The sequence below is a fragment of the Tenrec ecaudatus genome, chromosome 14 (genome assembly GCF_050624435.1).
Source record: "Tenrec ecaudatus isolate mTenEca1 chromosome 14, mTenEca1.hap1, whole genome shotgun sequence".
Taxonomy (NCBI): domain Eukaryota; kingdom Metazoa; phylum Chordata; class Mammalia; order Afrosoricida; family Tenrecidae; genus Tenrec; species Tenrec ecaudatus.
In genome coordinates, this window is record NC_134543.1 from 7,173,738 (window position 1) to 7,189,093 (window position 15,356).

The window sequence follows — 15,356 nt, forward strand, 5'->3', positions numbered from 1 at the left end:
CACGGCGGCCTCTGTCCCCCGTCTGGCGCACAGGTCATGGTGGCGTGCTTCGAGGTTTTCCAGACGTGGGACGACGAGTATGAGAAGCTGCAGGTGCTCCTGCGGGACATCGTGAAGAGGAAGCGGGAGGAGAACCTGAAGATGGTGTGGCGCATCAACCCCGCGCACAGGAAGCTGCAGGCGCGCCTGGACCAGATGCGCAAGTTCCGGCGCCAGCACGAGCAGCTCAGAGCCGTGATCGTCAGGGTCCTACGGCCGCAGGTACGTGCCGATGCATGCCGCCTCCATGGCTGCTTCCCCGGTGCAGGACCGACGGCTCGTGCCTCTATTGCCAATCCGTCCCGTCCTCCTTGACTCCCCTGATGCTGGCAAACCTGTGCCTGGCCCTCAGGGCCCCCTAGCCACTCGTCCTTCCTCCATCCTGCACAGACCCTGAGCCAGACTTCCAGGGTTCTGTTCTAGTCCCATCACATAATGAGCTCAGGGACGGCCCAGATTTCTCATGTGTAAGACGTGGGTCGCTACGAGTCAGGATCGACTCCATGGCAGTGAGATATTTTTGAGAAGCTGTGATTGCAATGGCACATGTCTGAGGTTTATTCAAAGAATCAGTGACTTCTTTGTACACACCTTCCCTCACACTTCCTGCGTTCTCCTTTCCCTCTGCTTCACTCGCTCTGTTCTCCTGGAAACCGGAGATGGGTGGTGGTTGTTAGGTGCCATTGAGTTGGTTCCGACCCATAGCGACCCCATGCACAACAGAACGCAACATGGCCCGGTCCTGGGCCATTCTCCCCATGCTTCCCATGCCTGGACCCATTGTTGCAGCCCCTGTGTCAGTGCAAGTCCTTGAGGGCCAGCCTCCCTCCTTTTCATGTAGACGTAGGAATGGACAGGCGGGAGGTGGGTGGAGGTGGACCGACGGGAGGTGGGTGGGAATGGACAGACGGGGAGGTGGGTGGGAATGGACAGACCGGGGAGGTGTGGTAATGGACAGAAGGGAGGTGGGTGGGAATGGACAGACGGGTAGATGGATAGGAATGGACAGACGGGGAGGTGGATGGGAATGGACAGACGGGTAGATGGATAGGAGTGGACAGATGGGGAGGTGGGTGGGAGTGGACAGACGGGGAGGTGGGTGGGAGTGGACAGACGGGAAGGTGGGTGGGAGTGGACAGACGAGGAGGTGGGTGGGAGTGGACAGACGAGGAGGTGGGTGGGAGTGGACAGACGGGGAGGTGGATGGGAATGGACAGACGGGTAGATGGATAGGAATGGGCAGTCGGGGAGGTGGGTGGGAATGGACAGACGGGAGGTGGATGGGAATGGACAGACGGGAGGTGGGTGGGAGTGGACAGACGGGGAGGTGGGTGGGAGTGGACAGACGGGGAGGTGGGTGGGAGTGGACAGACGAGGAGGTGGGTGGGAGTGGACAGACGAGGAGGTGGGTGGGAGTGGACAGTCGAGGAGGTGGGTGGGAGTGGACAGACGGGGAGGTGGGTGGGAATGGACAGACGGGTAGATGGATAGGAATGGGCAGTCGGGGAGGTGGGTGGGAATGGACAGACGGGAGGTGGATGGGAATGGACAGACGGGAGGTGGGTGGGAGTGGACAGACGGGGAGGTGGGTGGGAGTGGACAGACGGGGAGGTGGGTGGGAGTGGACAGACGGGGAGGTGGATAGGAGTGGACAGACAGGAAGGTGGGTGGGAGTGGACAGACGAGGAGGTGGATGGGAATGGACAGACGGGTAGATGGATAGGAATGGGCAGTCGGGGAGGTGGGTGGGAATGGACAGACGGGAGGTGGGTGGGAGTGGACAGACGGGGAGGTGGATGGGAATGGACAGACGGGAGGTGGGTGGGAGTGGACAGACGGGGAGGTGGATGGGAGTGGACAGACGGGGAGGTGGATGGGAGTGGACAGACGGGGAGGTGGATAGGAGTGGACAGACGGGGAGGTGGGTGGGAGTGGACAGACGGGGAGGTGGGTGGGAGTGGACAGACGAGGAGGTGGGTGGGAATGGACAGACAGTGTGTGGTGTAGAGCAAATACCATGCCACGTTCACTGGCTAAGTGCTAACAGGCTGACATCCAGGTGGCAGCAGGAGGGTAACAGTGGGAAGGTGGCTGCTGTCCTCAAGGTTGACACTTGGTGCTCACCCACCGCCCTGTGGGAGAAAGATGCTATTACTAAGAGTCCTCTTGTTGCTTCTAAGGGCTGGAAATAAAACGCAAAGTTCTATTTTACAAAGTCGGCTTGGCCCACAGTTTAGAGAGCGTAACATTGTAAAGTGGACGTTTCTCCATGAACATGCAAAAAGGCGGCATGCAGTGGCCAGCCCAATGGGGTTTCGAAGTGGCCGGGATCATGAACCAGGAGAGCACGGCCGTGGGGATTATGGTGACGAAGCCACGGGGACCACAGGCGGCTAGTTTGTGGCTTACACTTGGGGTGCTTGGAAAAGTCCGGTTTTAGTTAGAGCGGAGCGAAACCACTTGAAGTGTCCCAGATGCACAGGCGTCTGGGTTGCGTCCAGGTGGACGTGGGGCCCTGTGGAGTCTGGTTCCACGGGTTTCTTTGGCCGGTGCGGTATGTGCGCTGTGACTGGTTCTGCAGCATGAACAGCTCTGGGCTGTGGCTGTACGGACGATCTGTGCGGTGACAGCGGCCTCGTTTCTCTCCAGTGTCAACGGCTCCCTGCAGTGCAGTGTTGCTTGCTCTCGGTTGAACCTTGAAGAGGGAGAGTCGGGCTTTTACATGTGTTTCAGCCGCATAAGCAAGGGAACTGTCCCCACTGAAGCTCCTCGTCTTCTGCCGCGGAGGCTCTCTGCCGCGGAGTCCCTACGGGTAGATGGCTAGGGGTAGAACAGCCCCGCGCGTGCGTTTCCGAGGCCGTAACTCTTTACGGGAGTAGAAGCCCCGGCGCTCCCTTGGAGCGGCAGGTGGCGTTCAAGCCTGGGTTCGGCTGTGGGTTCTTGGCCCATCCAGCTGGCGGGCAGTGCTGAGAGGCACGTCCTGGCCACCGCCTGGCTGACCCTTTGTTCTGCACCTCTGCCTGTAGGTCACGGCGGTGGCCCAGCAGAATCCGGGCGAGGTGCCGGAGCCCCAGGACATGAAAGTGGCAGAGGTTCTCTTTGACGCCGCCGACGCGAACGCCATCGAGGAGGTCAACCTGGCGTATGAGAACGTCAAGGAGGTGGACGGGCTGGACGTCTCCAAGGAGGGCACAGAGGCCTGGGAGGCGGCCATGAAGCGGTACGACGAGCGCATCGACCGCGTGGAGACCCGCATCACCGCGCGCCTGCGCGACCAGCTGGGCACCGCCAAGAACGCCAACGAGATGTTCCGCATCTTCTCCCGCTTCAACGCGCTCTTCGTCAGGCCCCACATCCGCGGGGCCATCCGCGAGTACCAGACGCAGCTGATCCAGCGCGTGAAGGACGACATCGGCTCACTGCACGACAAGTTCAAGGTCCAGTACCCGCAGAGCCAGGCGTGCAAGATGAGCCACGTGCGCGACCTGCCCCCCGTCTCGGGGTCCATCATCTGGGCCAAGCAGATCGACCGGCAGCTGACGGCCTACATGAAGCGTGTGGAGGACGTGCTGGGCAAGGGCTGGGAGAACCACGTGGAGGGCCAGAAGCTCAAGCAGGACGGTGACAGCTTCCGCATGAAGCTCAACACCCAGGAGATCTTCGACGACTGGGCCAGGAAGGTGCAGCAGCGCAACCTGGGCGTCTCCGGGCGCATCTTCACCATCGAGAGCACCCGCGTCCGCGGCCGCACCGGCAACGTCCTGAAGCTGAAGGTGAACTTCCTGCCCGAGATCATCACGCTCTCCAAGGAGGTGCGCAACCTCAAGTGGCTGGGCTTCCGCGTCCCGCTGGCCATCGTCAACAAGGCCCACCAGGCCAACCAGCTGTACCCGTTCGCCATCTCGCTGATCGAGAGCGTGCGCACCTACGAGCGCACCTGCGAGAAGGTGGAGGAGCGCAGCACCATCTCGCTCCTGGTCGCCGGCCTCAAGCGCGAGGTGCAGGCGCTGATAGCGGAGGGCGTCGCCCTGGTGTGGGAGTCCTACAAGCTCGACCCCTACGTGCAGCGCCTCGCAGAGACTGTCTTCAACTTCCAGGAGAAGGTGCGTGCGCAGCCAGGTCCTCGCTGTCCCCCCCCACACACACACACGGGCAGCGCAGGCTGCTGTCAGTGCCCGGTTTACAGGGAACAGGTCTCCAGGCCTTGCTCCCGGGGTCTCCAATGTTAGTCCAGTCCTGGAGAAACCTGTGGGCCCCCTCCGTCTGCTGCAGGAGGCGTGCAGGTGGCCGTTTGGACAGGAGTGAGGGGTAGGCTGCAGGGGGCGTGGGTGCTGTTGAGAAGGCTGGGGCTGTTGACCAGGAGGCTGCCACCAGCTCGCTCACAGAGTGGGGCAGAGGACACGGCCAGAGCACTGGCCAGCTGCCTGCCCCATTTGTGGCCTTGCTTCACAGACAGCAGCGCAGTTGGCCCCAATCTGCGCCGAGGGGACAAGCTGCCCACGCTCCCTACACTTCCCTTCCATGGGACCCTCACCCCAGAGCAGGGAGGAAGTGGCTATGGGAGTGGGTGCGCGCGCAGCCCGAGTTGAGCAGAGGGGGCCTTGTCATCCCGCCGTGCTCCTGCAGGTGGACGACCTGCTGATCATTGAGGAGAAGATCGACCTCGAGGTCCGCTCCCTGGAAACGTGCATGTTCGATCACAAGACCTTCTCCGAGATCCTGAACCGCGTCCAGAAAGCCGTGGACGACCTGAACCTGCACTCCTACTCCAACCTGCCCATCTGGGTCAGCAAGCTGGACATGGAGGTAGGACCTGGCTGGCGGAGAGAGCCCCTGCCCCTGCCCACCAAAGTGAGTGGGCACCGCCCCCACCAGAGCCGAGCCCACTCCCGTTCCGGGGCTGCGAGGGAGAAAAAGGAGTCCCCATCGCTCTTTGGGGAGTTGGCACCAGTGTGTGCACTCTCTTCTTAACACTGGGTGACTCTTCTCCCGCCCCCCAGATGGGAGCTCCTGTTCCTGGTGTAGAGGACCCAGCTAGGTCAGGGGCCATCACATGCTAGTTCCTATCATTGGCACCTGTGTACAACAGAACAGAAAACTTCCGCCCAGCCATTAAGTTAACGGGCACATGAGTCGGGGTGCACTGTGCAGTGGAACGCTGACGCAAAGCAGGACACACTCCACTCTCCCAAGCCCCCGCTACTCTCATGGCCTCACAGAGCAGGCGGTAGCCTCAGACACCCGTTCGGGGCACGCTCCCCCTCTGCCCTCCGACACAGGCGACTGCCTCTGGCTGGAAGAAAGTGCGTTCTGCGGCTCCGAGCCCCAGGTGTGCCCGCAGGCTGACCACGAGCGCCTCTCTGGGCGCTGGGTTTTCTGCTGTGCGGAGGCAGTGAGCCGTATGTGGGTCACTTCTCAGCCACAAGGACAGTGGCCTGGCCATCAAGAGGCAGCAGGCAGCCTGCTGTGTAGCCCAGAGAGGACAGTGTGGGCTGTCAGGGGCGGTGGGCGGGGGGTCACTGTCTAGGAACTGCTCACCCTTGACCCACTGCAGCGACTGCTTGCTCTGTGTGCGCACCTGTGGAATAGACACCGTTCCTGACCCTGCTCTTTCTCTAGATTGAGAGAATCCTGGGTGTCCGCCTACAAGCTGGCCTCAGAGCCTGGACCCAGGTCCTTCTTGGACAAGCGGAAGACAAGGCGGAAGTTGACATGGATACAGACGCCCCTCAAGTCAGTCACAAACCTGGCGGTGAGCCGAAGATCAAGGTGAGTGTTTCCTGTGGCTTTGAGGCTCTCCAGTGTGTGTGTGTGCGCATGTGTGCGAGTGTGCTGCACAAGCTCTCCTTGGAGGGCCGGTGCCTCCCCTTGCACCTGTCGTGACTTAGACCACAGCTCTAGGGGAGCCGCACAGGACTGATCTCTGACCTTCTATGGCCTCTGTGGGGAGGGCCACGCCTACTAATGAAGCAGCTAGTCTGGGCTGCAGAGAAGTAGCCGTTGAAGGCGTGGCGGGAGGGTGTGGGTGTGAAAACCAGGCCACGTAGGCCACTGAGTAAGCTGCTCCTCTTCCACAGAACGTGGTCCATGAGCTGAGAATCACCAACCAGGTGATCTACCTGAACCCGCCCATCGAGGAGTGCAGGTACAAGCTCTACCAGGAGATGTTCGCCTGGAAGATGATCATCCTGTCCCTCCCCAGGATCCAGAGTCAGCGGTACCAGGTGAGCCTGCCTGGGGCTGCGGGCCCCACCCCCCTTTCAGGCTCCGGGCTTCACTGGCCATCTGACGCTGTGTGCACCCCGGCTGGCGGGAGCCCTGGGGCGCTGTGGGATAAGCAGTGGACTGCCAACTGCACTGTCGGTGGTTCAAGCCCACCAGACACTGGGAGGCAGGCGAGGCTGTCTGTTCCCGTGAACCAAGGTTTACACTCTTGAAGGCCCTGCCGTGGCCTTGAGGCGGATGGGGGCACTAGCAGAGTGCAGCAGCATGATGGGAAAGTCCGGGACCTTGGAGAACAACCAGAACATGAGTGAGAAATCCGTGTGGCTCTGGCTGCCTAGGTTGGCGTCCACTATGAACTGACCGAGGAAGAGAAATTCTACCGGAACGCTCTGACACGGATGCCCGACGGCCCGGCAGCCCTGGAGGAGTCGTATTCGGCGGTGATGGGAATCGTGACCGAGGTCGGCCAGTACGTCAAGGTGAGAGGCTCCTGCTCAGGTGCGGCAGGCTCCGCTCACGTGAGAAGTGACAGACGGGCCACGTGGACGCCATGCACCAGATCGATAGCATCAGCTGGTTGAGCAGAGGACCAGGCTATGGGGGACCAGCTAACTGGGAGATCCATCGAGCGGAGGCCACGTTTGCATTTGGTCATTGATAAGCGGGGGACAGGGAGGTAGTCATCCATGAGGAGGGGCATAAAGCAGGTCTTGGGGAAATTCCATTTGCTTTTCATTCCGTTTTCACTCGAAGCCCCTTGTCCATGGTTGTGGAGTGCTGTGTCCCCCGTGTGTTCAATGGGCGTTTTGTTTACGTGAGTGTGACAGAACATTGTGCTGCATGTCCTTAAATTATGGAGAAGCACTGCTGTTCGGGAGAAAGGTGCGGCTCTGTGCTTCCGCACGATGTCCAGCCCAGAACACCAGGAGGAGCTCTGCTCTGCCCTGCAGGGCCGCTGTGAGCGAGGATCGACTTGCCACAGCGGGCTGGGTTGTTGGGTTTTCTCGGCTTCAGGCAGACGATTCAGAGACGGTAATTAGCGCCCACCCTGTTCACCCATCAGCACTAATCGCTGGAAGAGTCAGTGCTGTTTTCTGAGAATATCCTGCCAGGGGATTTAAAGTAAAGGGAGCCCCAGCCACTCCGTGGTTAGTGCTTGGCAGCTGACCCAAAGGTTGGTGGTTCAAGCCCACCAGCTGCTCCGCTTGCTTCTATAAAGAGGACAGGCCCCCAGGGGCAGCTCTCCTTTGCCTTGTGGGGTCACTGGGAGTCAGATTCGACCCGACGCCAGTGGGGTGGAAACAAAAGAGCCCGAGCCTTGCTACCGGCCCCCGAGCAGGGCGCATCCCGACATTGTGCATGACGTAAGCCTGGCCCCTGCTCCCCCGCAGGTCTGGCTTCAGTACCAGTGCTTGTGGGACATGCAAGCTGAGAACATCTACAACCGCCTCGGGGAAGATCTGAGCAAGTGGCAGGCCCTCCTGGTCCAGATACGGAAGGCCAGGGGGACCTTTGACAATGCGGAAACCAAGAAGGAGTTTGGGCCAGTGGTCATAGACTACGGCAAGGTGAGCGGGGCTGGCGAACCCATGGGAAGGTTCTTGGGTAGCTGGGAGAGCCATGCAGAGCACCCAGACCCACCTCCACCTCCAGCCCGGAGGTGCTAACGCCGTCCATGTCCCGTGTGCTCGCCCCTGCAGGTGCAGTCGAAGGTGAACCTGAAGTACGACTCTTGGCACAAGGAGGTTCTCAGCAAGTTCGGACAGATGCTGGGCTCCAACATGACGGACTTCCACGCCCAGATCTCCAAGGTGAGGTGGGGGCCAGGCAGCGCGGTGGTTCAGCAGGTAATCCCAGCCTGCCTGCTCACCCCCCACGCACGTGCTCTTAACCCGTAGTCTCGCCAAGAGCTGGAGCAGCACTCGGTGGACACGGCCAGCACCTCCGACGCAGTCACCTTCATCACCTATGTGCAATCTCTGAAGCGGAAAATCAAGCAGTTCGAGAAGCAGGTGGAGGTGAGCGCTGTGGGAGTTAGCTGCGCCCCCAGGACCCGGCACTTGGCGTGTCTTCTTCGATGGTTGCGTTCTGAGGCATGCCCTAGATCTGCCGGCCTCCGAGCGGCTGTTTCTTATGAGGCGGCCTGTGGCCGGCCACCTGCTGTGCTCCTGGGCACTTGCAGGTGGTTTTCAGTCACAGTGAGGTAGAGGGGCACTGGCTTCCTTTCATCTCTTCCTCCTCACATTGCTGAATTCCAGGCGGCCACACTCAGATCCCTCTTGTCTAAGTGGGGGTGGGGAGTTCACTTCTAGCACACATCACCCCCTGCTCGAGGCCACATGGGTACACCCAACCCAGTAACCACGCCGGCCACGGAGGCCTCGTGGAGCTTCTGCCCTCAGACGCCAGGGGTCCCCAGGCAGAAGCTTCAGGAGATGAACGGATGTCTTGACGGGCCTGTGTTCTGCAGCCGAGGTGCCGTCTGCCCCGTGGAAACCTGGTGGTGGGTCCGGTTACGTTTAAATCACTGCCGACCCTTTTGTCCTCCCCGCTCACAGCTCTACCGCAATGGCCAGCGCCTGCTGGAGAAGCAGCGTTTCCAGTTCCCGCCCTCCTGGCTCTACATCGACAACATTGAGGGCGAGTGGGGAGCCTTCAATGACATCATGCGGCGGAAGGACTCGGCCATCCAGCAGCAGGTGGCGAACCTGCAGATGAAGATCGTCCAAGAGGACAGGGCTGTGGAGAGCCGCACCATCGACCTGCTGAGCGACTGGGAGAAGACCAAGCCTGTCACTGTGAGTGCCCTTCTCTAAGACTTGGTGATGCCATGGCATGGGCCTTTCTCCCCTCTGCCGCTGAAGGCCTGTTTGGCGCTGCCCGTAGTAGATTTGGAAATACACGAGCGAGAACACGGCACCCCTTCTGACTCAGACCACCCGTGATGACCAGTTGAGTCGGGAAACTGCTTTGAAGCTTAAAGGCCTTAGTTCTTCAGTTACAGAGCCCGGTGGCTGAGAGTCTGACTGCTAGCTGAGAGGCAGGCAGCGCCTGGTAGGCTTTGAGGTCAAAGTGTGAGGCCTCTGACTTGTTCTTCAGCAGTTCTCCGTTTACCCGGCGCCCCTTTCTTGTCCGTGTAAAGCTGGAAAAGACTTGTTCTTCCCTCTCCTGAAAGAGTGATGTTGGAATCTGGGCTGGAATTGTTTTCTAGCTGCCGGTCACTTTAGGTCAGCGGTTCTCAACCTGGGGTCAAACGACCCTTTCACGGGGTCACCTGATTCATAACAATAGCAAAATTATAGTGATGAAGTAGCCATAAAATTAATCTCATTAATCTCATGGTTGGGAGGAGTCACCTCAGTTGTGAAAGAGTCACGGCATCAGGAAGGTTGAGAACCTCTGCTCCAGGTAGTCTTGGCGTTTTCACGATGTTACAATTCTTCCTATGCAGGAGCATGGCGTGTCTGTGCACCTGTGGGGGTCTGCTTTGGCTTCTTGTGGTTGTGTTCTGTAGTTTTGTATGTACAGGTCTTTTGTTTCTCTGGTTAAGTTTTTTCCCTAAATATTTCTTTTTTTTTAAACCCAATTGCTTATGAAAGGTTGGTGGTTCCAATTCACCTGCTGTTCCTCAAGGGAACAGTGTGGAGGAAGTCTGCTTCCATAGGGACCACAGGACAGCCACACTCTGTCCCACAAGGTTGCTGAAATGGACACAGTGGCAATGGGTGTGGATTCTTAGATTCTGCGCATTCACAGGCTTGCTGGGGATTGAGAATTCAGTTCCTCATAGACACAGACCAAGCCTCACACTCTGCAGCCCCCTCTGTCCTGGGAAACTGTCACACTTTGCTGGGTGCGCACCCTGCCGCCTCCCTCCCAGCATTGACCTTGGTGTTTGTTGAGGGCCGGCCATGTTCTAGCCATGGGGACACAGCAGTGGACGAGATAGACAAACACCCCGTGTCTGTGTGAGTGTGGAGCCCCATGGTGAGGCGTGTCCTAGGCAGGAGGAGGCTGAGGGCTGTCAGGTCCGCGCAGGTGACACTGCAGACCTACAGGGGAGGAGCTGGCAGGTCATGCGCTGATTGGAGCTCTAGGTGCAGGTTCAAGTGGGGACATGGTCAGTGGGTCCTGGCCCACGTGGTGCCATCAGGACTTGCCACTGGCTTCCGTTCAGGACACAGCAGCAGGTCTGGAAAGGAAAGGGCGTGGAGTTGTAAGGGTGTGAAGGGCATGGGGTTTCCACAAGTAACCCGGGTGGTACAGTCTTCCCCTAGCGACTGGCGGGTGCTCTGTCCCCTGCCAACTGCTCCTGGACAGCAGAGCCCGGTGGGTCCCCTGCAGCGCCTGCTGCTCCAGGCTGGACTGGCCTCTGAAGCCCACTCCAGCGGGACTTAGTGGCCCCAGCACGTCGCAGTTAGCCTCTCTCCGTTGTTAGTCAGTTTTGGAGAAAAAAGTTACTGAGATCAAAGGAAGTAGGTAAATCTTGACCCAGTGTTGACGCTGACTCCTCTGGAGAAGGGCACTTAGGTCTTCTCTTTGGGGACTGACTAAAGGAGGCGTACGCCTCAGGATGGGGAGGACACGTATGTGTGAAATGCGTGTGCTTATACGTGTGTGTGAAGTGTGCATGTGCATGCATGTGTGTGTGTGTGTTGCTCTGGGTAAAAAGCTATGACCTCTTTGTTGGCATGAGTCCCCTCCCAGGGCTGTCACGGTCCCTCCATCTCCCAAATCATCTCGCACAACAAGAGCCACACCGCGCCAAGCTCCCCCTTCCTTTCTCATGCGGTCACTCACCCCTGCGGGTCACTCACCCCTGCGGCATGTGCACGAGGCACAGCTGCGCAGCCTGTTGAGCTCTGGTGGAGGTAGGTGTGCCTGGGGGCCATTTCCTGCCAACATAAGTGGTTAGGGTCCCCTGTTTCCCACTGGCGTGTAAGTGTTGTCAGGGACCCTGTTTCTCGGCCCCCCTTCTCTGAGACTTCGATCTCCAACTGTGCACCATCGGCTTTCAGGGCAACCTTCGCCCCGAGGAGGCCCTGCAGGCGCTCACCATCTATGAAGGGAAGTTCGGCAGGCTCAAGGACGACCGAGAGAAGTGCGCCAAGGCCAAGGAGGCGCTGGAGCTGACGGACACTGGTCTCCTCAGCGGCAGTGAGGAGCGCGTGCAGGTGGGAGCATGGGGCCGGCGGGGCTGGCTCTCCCCTTGAGGGGCAGCGCGCGCCAGAGCCTGGGCTGATTGCTGACCCCCAGTGTACCTGCCCGGCAGGTGGCCTTGGAAGAACTTCAGGACCTCAAAGGAGTCTGGTCAGAACTCTCCAAGGTCTGGGAGCAGATTGACCAGATGAAGGAGCAGCCCTGGGTGTCTGTGCAGCCCCGGAAGGTGCGTTCTGGGTAGACCCTGCTGTGTGTCCCCTACGTGCCAATCAGCAGCTCTAGCCATGACCTGGGAGCTGGGTCAGCAAGGAGCCCCCCGGTGTGAGTTCTCAGTGCATCGCCGTGTGTCCCTCCGGGACGCTCCCTCCCCGCACCCCAGCAGTAACACCGAGTTTCCTTGGGCAGCTCCGACAGAGCCTGGACGGCCTCCTGAACCAGCTGAAGAACTTCCCTGCGCGGCTGCGGCAGTACGCGTCCTACGAGTTTGTGCAGAGGCTCCTGAAAGGCTACATGAAGGTGGGTGTGCGTGTGTGTGTGTGTGTGTGTACACACATCCTTGGAAACAGGCTAGTGGGTGACTGACCGCGTGTCCCCCCTCCTCCAGATCAACATGCTGGTGATCGAGCTGAAGTCGGAAGCGCTCAAAGACCGCCACTGGAAGCAGCTGATGAAGAGGCTGCATGTGAACTGGGTGGTGTCCGAGCTGACCCTGGGCCAGATCTGGGACGTGGACCTGCAGAAGAACGAGGCCATTGTCAAGGACGTGCTCCTGGTGGCCCAGGGGGAGATGGCATTGGAGGAGTTTCTGAAGCAGGTACTCACGCGCTCTGGCTGGATGGCGACTGCCGTGCCCTGTGGAAGCGGGAGGGAGGTGGGCAGAAAGGGCAGCTTGGGTCGGGGTCGGCTGTGATGCAGGCCTCCTGGAGCCCGGTCACAGTGAGCGCCCGGCCTTCCTGGCTGTCTTCAGGAATTTGTGTGACGAGACATCACCAGACCAGGCTGTGATTTCCAGGAGTGAATGGGGGGCCTCGCCTCGTACAGCAGTAGGGCGGTGGGCGTGTTGCTTGGCAATAAGTTTCTTGCCTTCTATTTTGAGCATGGTCCAAAGCACCCCTGCCCTTGGGGTGTGCCCTTCCATCCACATTCTCGTCTCCTGCTGGAGGATCCTGAGAGGCCTTGCTGTGCCCCCACTCTGAGTCCTATTCCAGGGCCTCACCCCGGAACCTGTCCCATTCTGGGTTCTATGCCAAAGTAACCTTTCAGGGCTGCTCCCGTCTGGCTTACAGACTGGTTGAAGGAGATGTTGTCAGAACAGCACACCTCCGTCCAGCACAGCGCAGTGTGGCTTCCCTCTCAGGGCGAGCCTTGTCTCCTGTGGCTCCTTCTGTCCCCGTGCCCCTCGACCCCTGTGTGGCCGTGGTTGGCACCCTGCTCCCTCTGCTCCCGTTCAGATAAGAGAAGTCTGGAACACCTACGAGCTGGACCTGGTGAGCTACCAGAACAAGTGTCGCCTGATTCGAGGCTGGGACGACCTCTTCAACAAGGTCAAGGAGCACATCAACAGCGTCTCCGCCATGAAGCTCTCGCCGTACTACAAGGTACCCCGCCAGGGCGCCCTGCCTGTCCTGGGGGCTGTCCACCGGCCGGGGGGACTAGATGCCTGCTAACGCTGGCTCTCCGCTCCCCCGGCTGCCCCAGGTTTTTGAGGAGGACGCTCTTAGCTGGGAAGACAAGCTCAACCGGATCATGGCCCTCTTTGACGTGTGGATCGACGTGCAGAGGCGATGGGTGTACCTGGAGGGCATCTTCACGGGCAGCGCGGACATCAAGAACCTGCTGCCCGTGGAGACACAGAGGTTCCAGAGGTAGGGCCTGCCACGATTCCCAAAGTGGACGAGAGCCGGCACCAGGCTGTTCCAGGGGCCTGATGGGCATTATCTTTGGATTCGCAGTATCAGCACTGAGTTTCTGGCTCTGATGAAAAAGGTCTCCAAGTCTCCCCTCGTTATGGACGTTCTGAATATCCAGGGGGTCCAGCGGTCTCTGGAAAGGTTGGCAGACCTGCTAGGGAAGATCCAGAAGGCTCTGGGCGAGTACCTGGAACGGGAGCGGTCGTCTTTCCCCAGGTATGAGTTCGGCCTTGGCAGGCACTGAGCTGCACATGCTTTCCAGTTGGCTTCCTGGCCCCGCCCCCAGCCTCTGTTTCCACCAGCCCGTGATGACCCTTTCATGCACCGAGGCCTGGTGGGGACCAGTAGTCCCTGATGATCCGCCTCAGGGCGGTCTTCAGATGTCATTGAAGCTCTCCCCCACACGCCAGGCAGCCGGCATCTCTTACACGCTTGGTGGTGCCCTGTCCGCTTTCTACGCAGCATCTCCTCCTGGGTGGATGGGTGGCTTAGCGCAAAAGAACCCACCAAGTGAGATGGATGCCCTGACCCTCGCGAGCCCTGGGGCTTCAGGACCTGTGTCTTCCCCCGAGACCCCAAGACTTGGGCAGAATTCTGGTGTCAGGGAATTCTGGCTGGGGATAGCCAGCCATGTCCACCTGCTGGGTGACTGTGCAACTTGACCCCCTTTTTCAATTTCAGGTTCTATTTTGTGGGTGACGAAGATTTGCTTGAGATCATTGGAAACAGCAAGAATGTGGCTAAGTTACAGAAACATTTCAAGAAAATGTTTGCCGGTGTTTCAAGCATCATCCTGAACGAGGAAAACTCCGTCGTCTTAGGCATCTCGTCCCGGGAAGGAGAGGAGGTAGCTGCGGTTGTCGTTGCGACTCGGGTGGACAAAGGCCGTCCCCCAGCCCCCAACCCATTCCGACTCCCAGCCACCCTGGGGCCAGAGGAGCGCAGCTCCGTGCTGCCCCTGACGCTGCCAGTCCTTACAGGCGCAGACGGCCTCCTTGCTCTCCCACCCAGCGGCTGGTGGGTTTGAACCACCATCCTCGTGGTTAGCTGTCCAGAGCTGTACCCACAGGGCCACCAGGGTTCCTTGAGGCTCACGAAACGGCTCTCCGATGTGTGCGCATCTCACTGTGTGAACCGTGCTCCTTTCAGGTCATGTTTAAGACGCCTGTGTCCATCACTGAGCACCCCAAAATCAACGAGTGGCTCACGCTGGTGGAGAAGGAGATGAGGGTCACCCTGGCCAAGCTGCTGGCTGAGTCCGTCACGGAAGTGGAGATTTTTGGTAAAGCCACGTCAATTGATCCCGGCACCTACATCACGTGGATAGACAAGTACCAGGTACGCTGTGGCCAGGTGGGGTAGGTGGGCGGGCGGGCACGCCCGGCTGGGACCCTGGGCTCGCAGGACCTTTGGCACCGGCTCGTCTTTCTCCCAGGCCCAGCTCGTCGTCCTCTCAGCCCAGATCGCCTGGTCCGAGAACGTGGAGGCCGCCCTGAGCAGCATCGGCGGGGGTGGCGACGCAGCACCGCTACACTCGGTGCTGAGCAACGTGGAGGTGACCCTCAACGTGCTGGCCGACTCTGTGCTGATGGAGCAGCCCCCACTGCGCAGGAGGAAGCTAGAGCACCTGGTGAGTGCAGGCCTCCAGCACGCGGGGCCCAGAGAGCTCGCTCCAAGCCGTTTGCGGTGCGTGGGGATCGGGAGAGGCAGCATGAAGGGAAACCAGAGCCTCAATCGCAGCCTGTCTTCTCCCGCTTCCTCCCCTCTGGAGCACCAGGGCAGCTGGGAGGGCTGTGGGCCCGGCATGTCTCCTGCTGCCAGCCTCAGCACCCACATGAGGGCCCGGACCATGAGCACAGTCCCCTGTCCAGTAGTAGGGTGGTGTTCACAGTGAGGCTGTGTTGTCATTCGGCCACAGCTCTCTTGGTCCAGTCCTGCTGCTCCGGTCCCATTGCTGCGGTCTCCTAAAGGGACTCTGTCTGGGGGAAGCCCTGCAAACGTGCCTGTTACGATGCCTAGACT

General features: G+C 59.8%; 1 protein-coding gene across 1 annotated transcript in view; it reads left to right on the top strand.

Moving 5' to 3' along the window:
* The window catches only part of DYNC1H1 (dynein cytoplasmic 1 heavy chain 1), a 53,759-nt gene that overhangs the window by 14,122 nt on the left and 24,281 nt on the right, over window positions 1-15,356 (top strand). Inside the window, exons 7-26 of the mRNA XM_075532320.1 lie at window positions 34-261; window positions 3,066-4,142; window positions 4,666-4,845; window positions 5,659-5,808; window positions 6,117-6,263; window positions 6,603-6,743; window positions 7,656-7,832; window positions 7,965-8,075; window positions 8,163-8,282; window positions 8,823-9,062; window positions 11,283-11,438; window positions 11,537-11,650; window positions 11,830-11,940; window positions 12,029-12,238; window positions 12,876-13,022; window positions 13,123-13,289; window positions 13,377-13,550; window positions 14,016-14,181; window positions 14,484-14,672; window positions 14,770-14,964. Coding sequence (XP_075388435.1) covers window positions 34-261; window positions 3,066-4,142; window positions 4,666-4,845; window positions 5,659-5,808; window positions 6,117-6,263; window positions 6,603-6,743; window positions 7,656-7,832; window positions 7,965-8,075; window positions 8,163-8,282; window positions 8,823-9,062; window positions 11,283-11,438; window positions 11,537-11,650; window positions 11,830-11,940; window positions 12,029-12,238; window positions 12,876-13,022; window positions 13,123-13,289; window positions 13,377-13,550; window positions 14,016-14,181; window positions 14,484-14,672; window positions 14,770-14,964 — 4,200 coding nt within the window. The remainder of the gene's footprint in view (window positions 1-33; window positions 262-3,065; window positions 4,143-4,665; window positions 4,846-5,658; window positions 5,809-6,116; window positions 6,264-6,602; window positions 6,744-7,655; window positions 7,833-7,964; window positions 8,076-8,162; window positions 8,283-8,822; window positions 9,063-11,282; window positions 11,439-11,536; window positions 11,651-11,829; window positions 11,941-12,028; window positions 12,239-12,875; window positions 13,023-13,122; window positions 13,290-13,376; window positions 13,551-14,015; window positions 14,182-14,483; window positions 14,673-14,769; window positions 14,965-15,356) is intronic.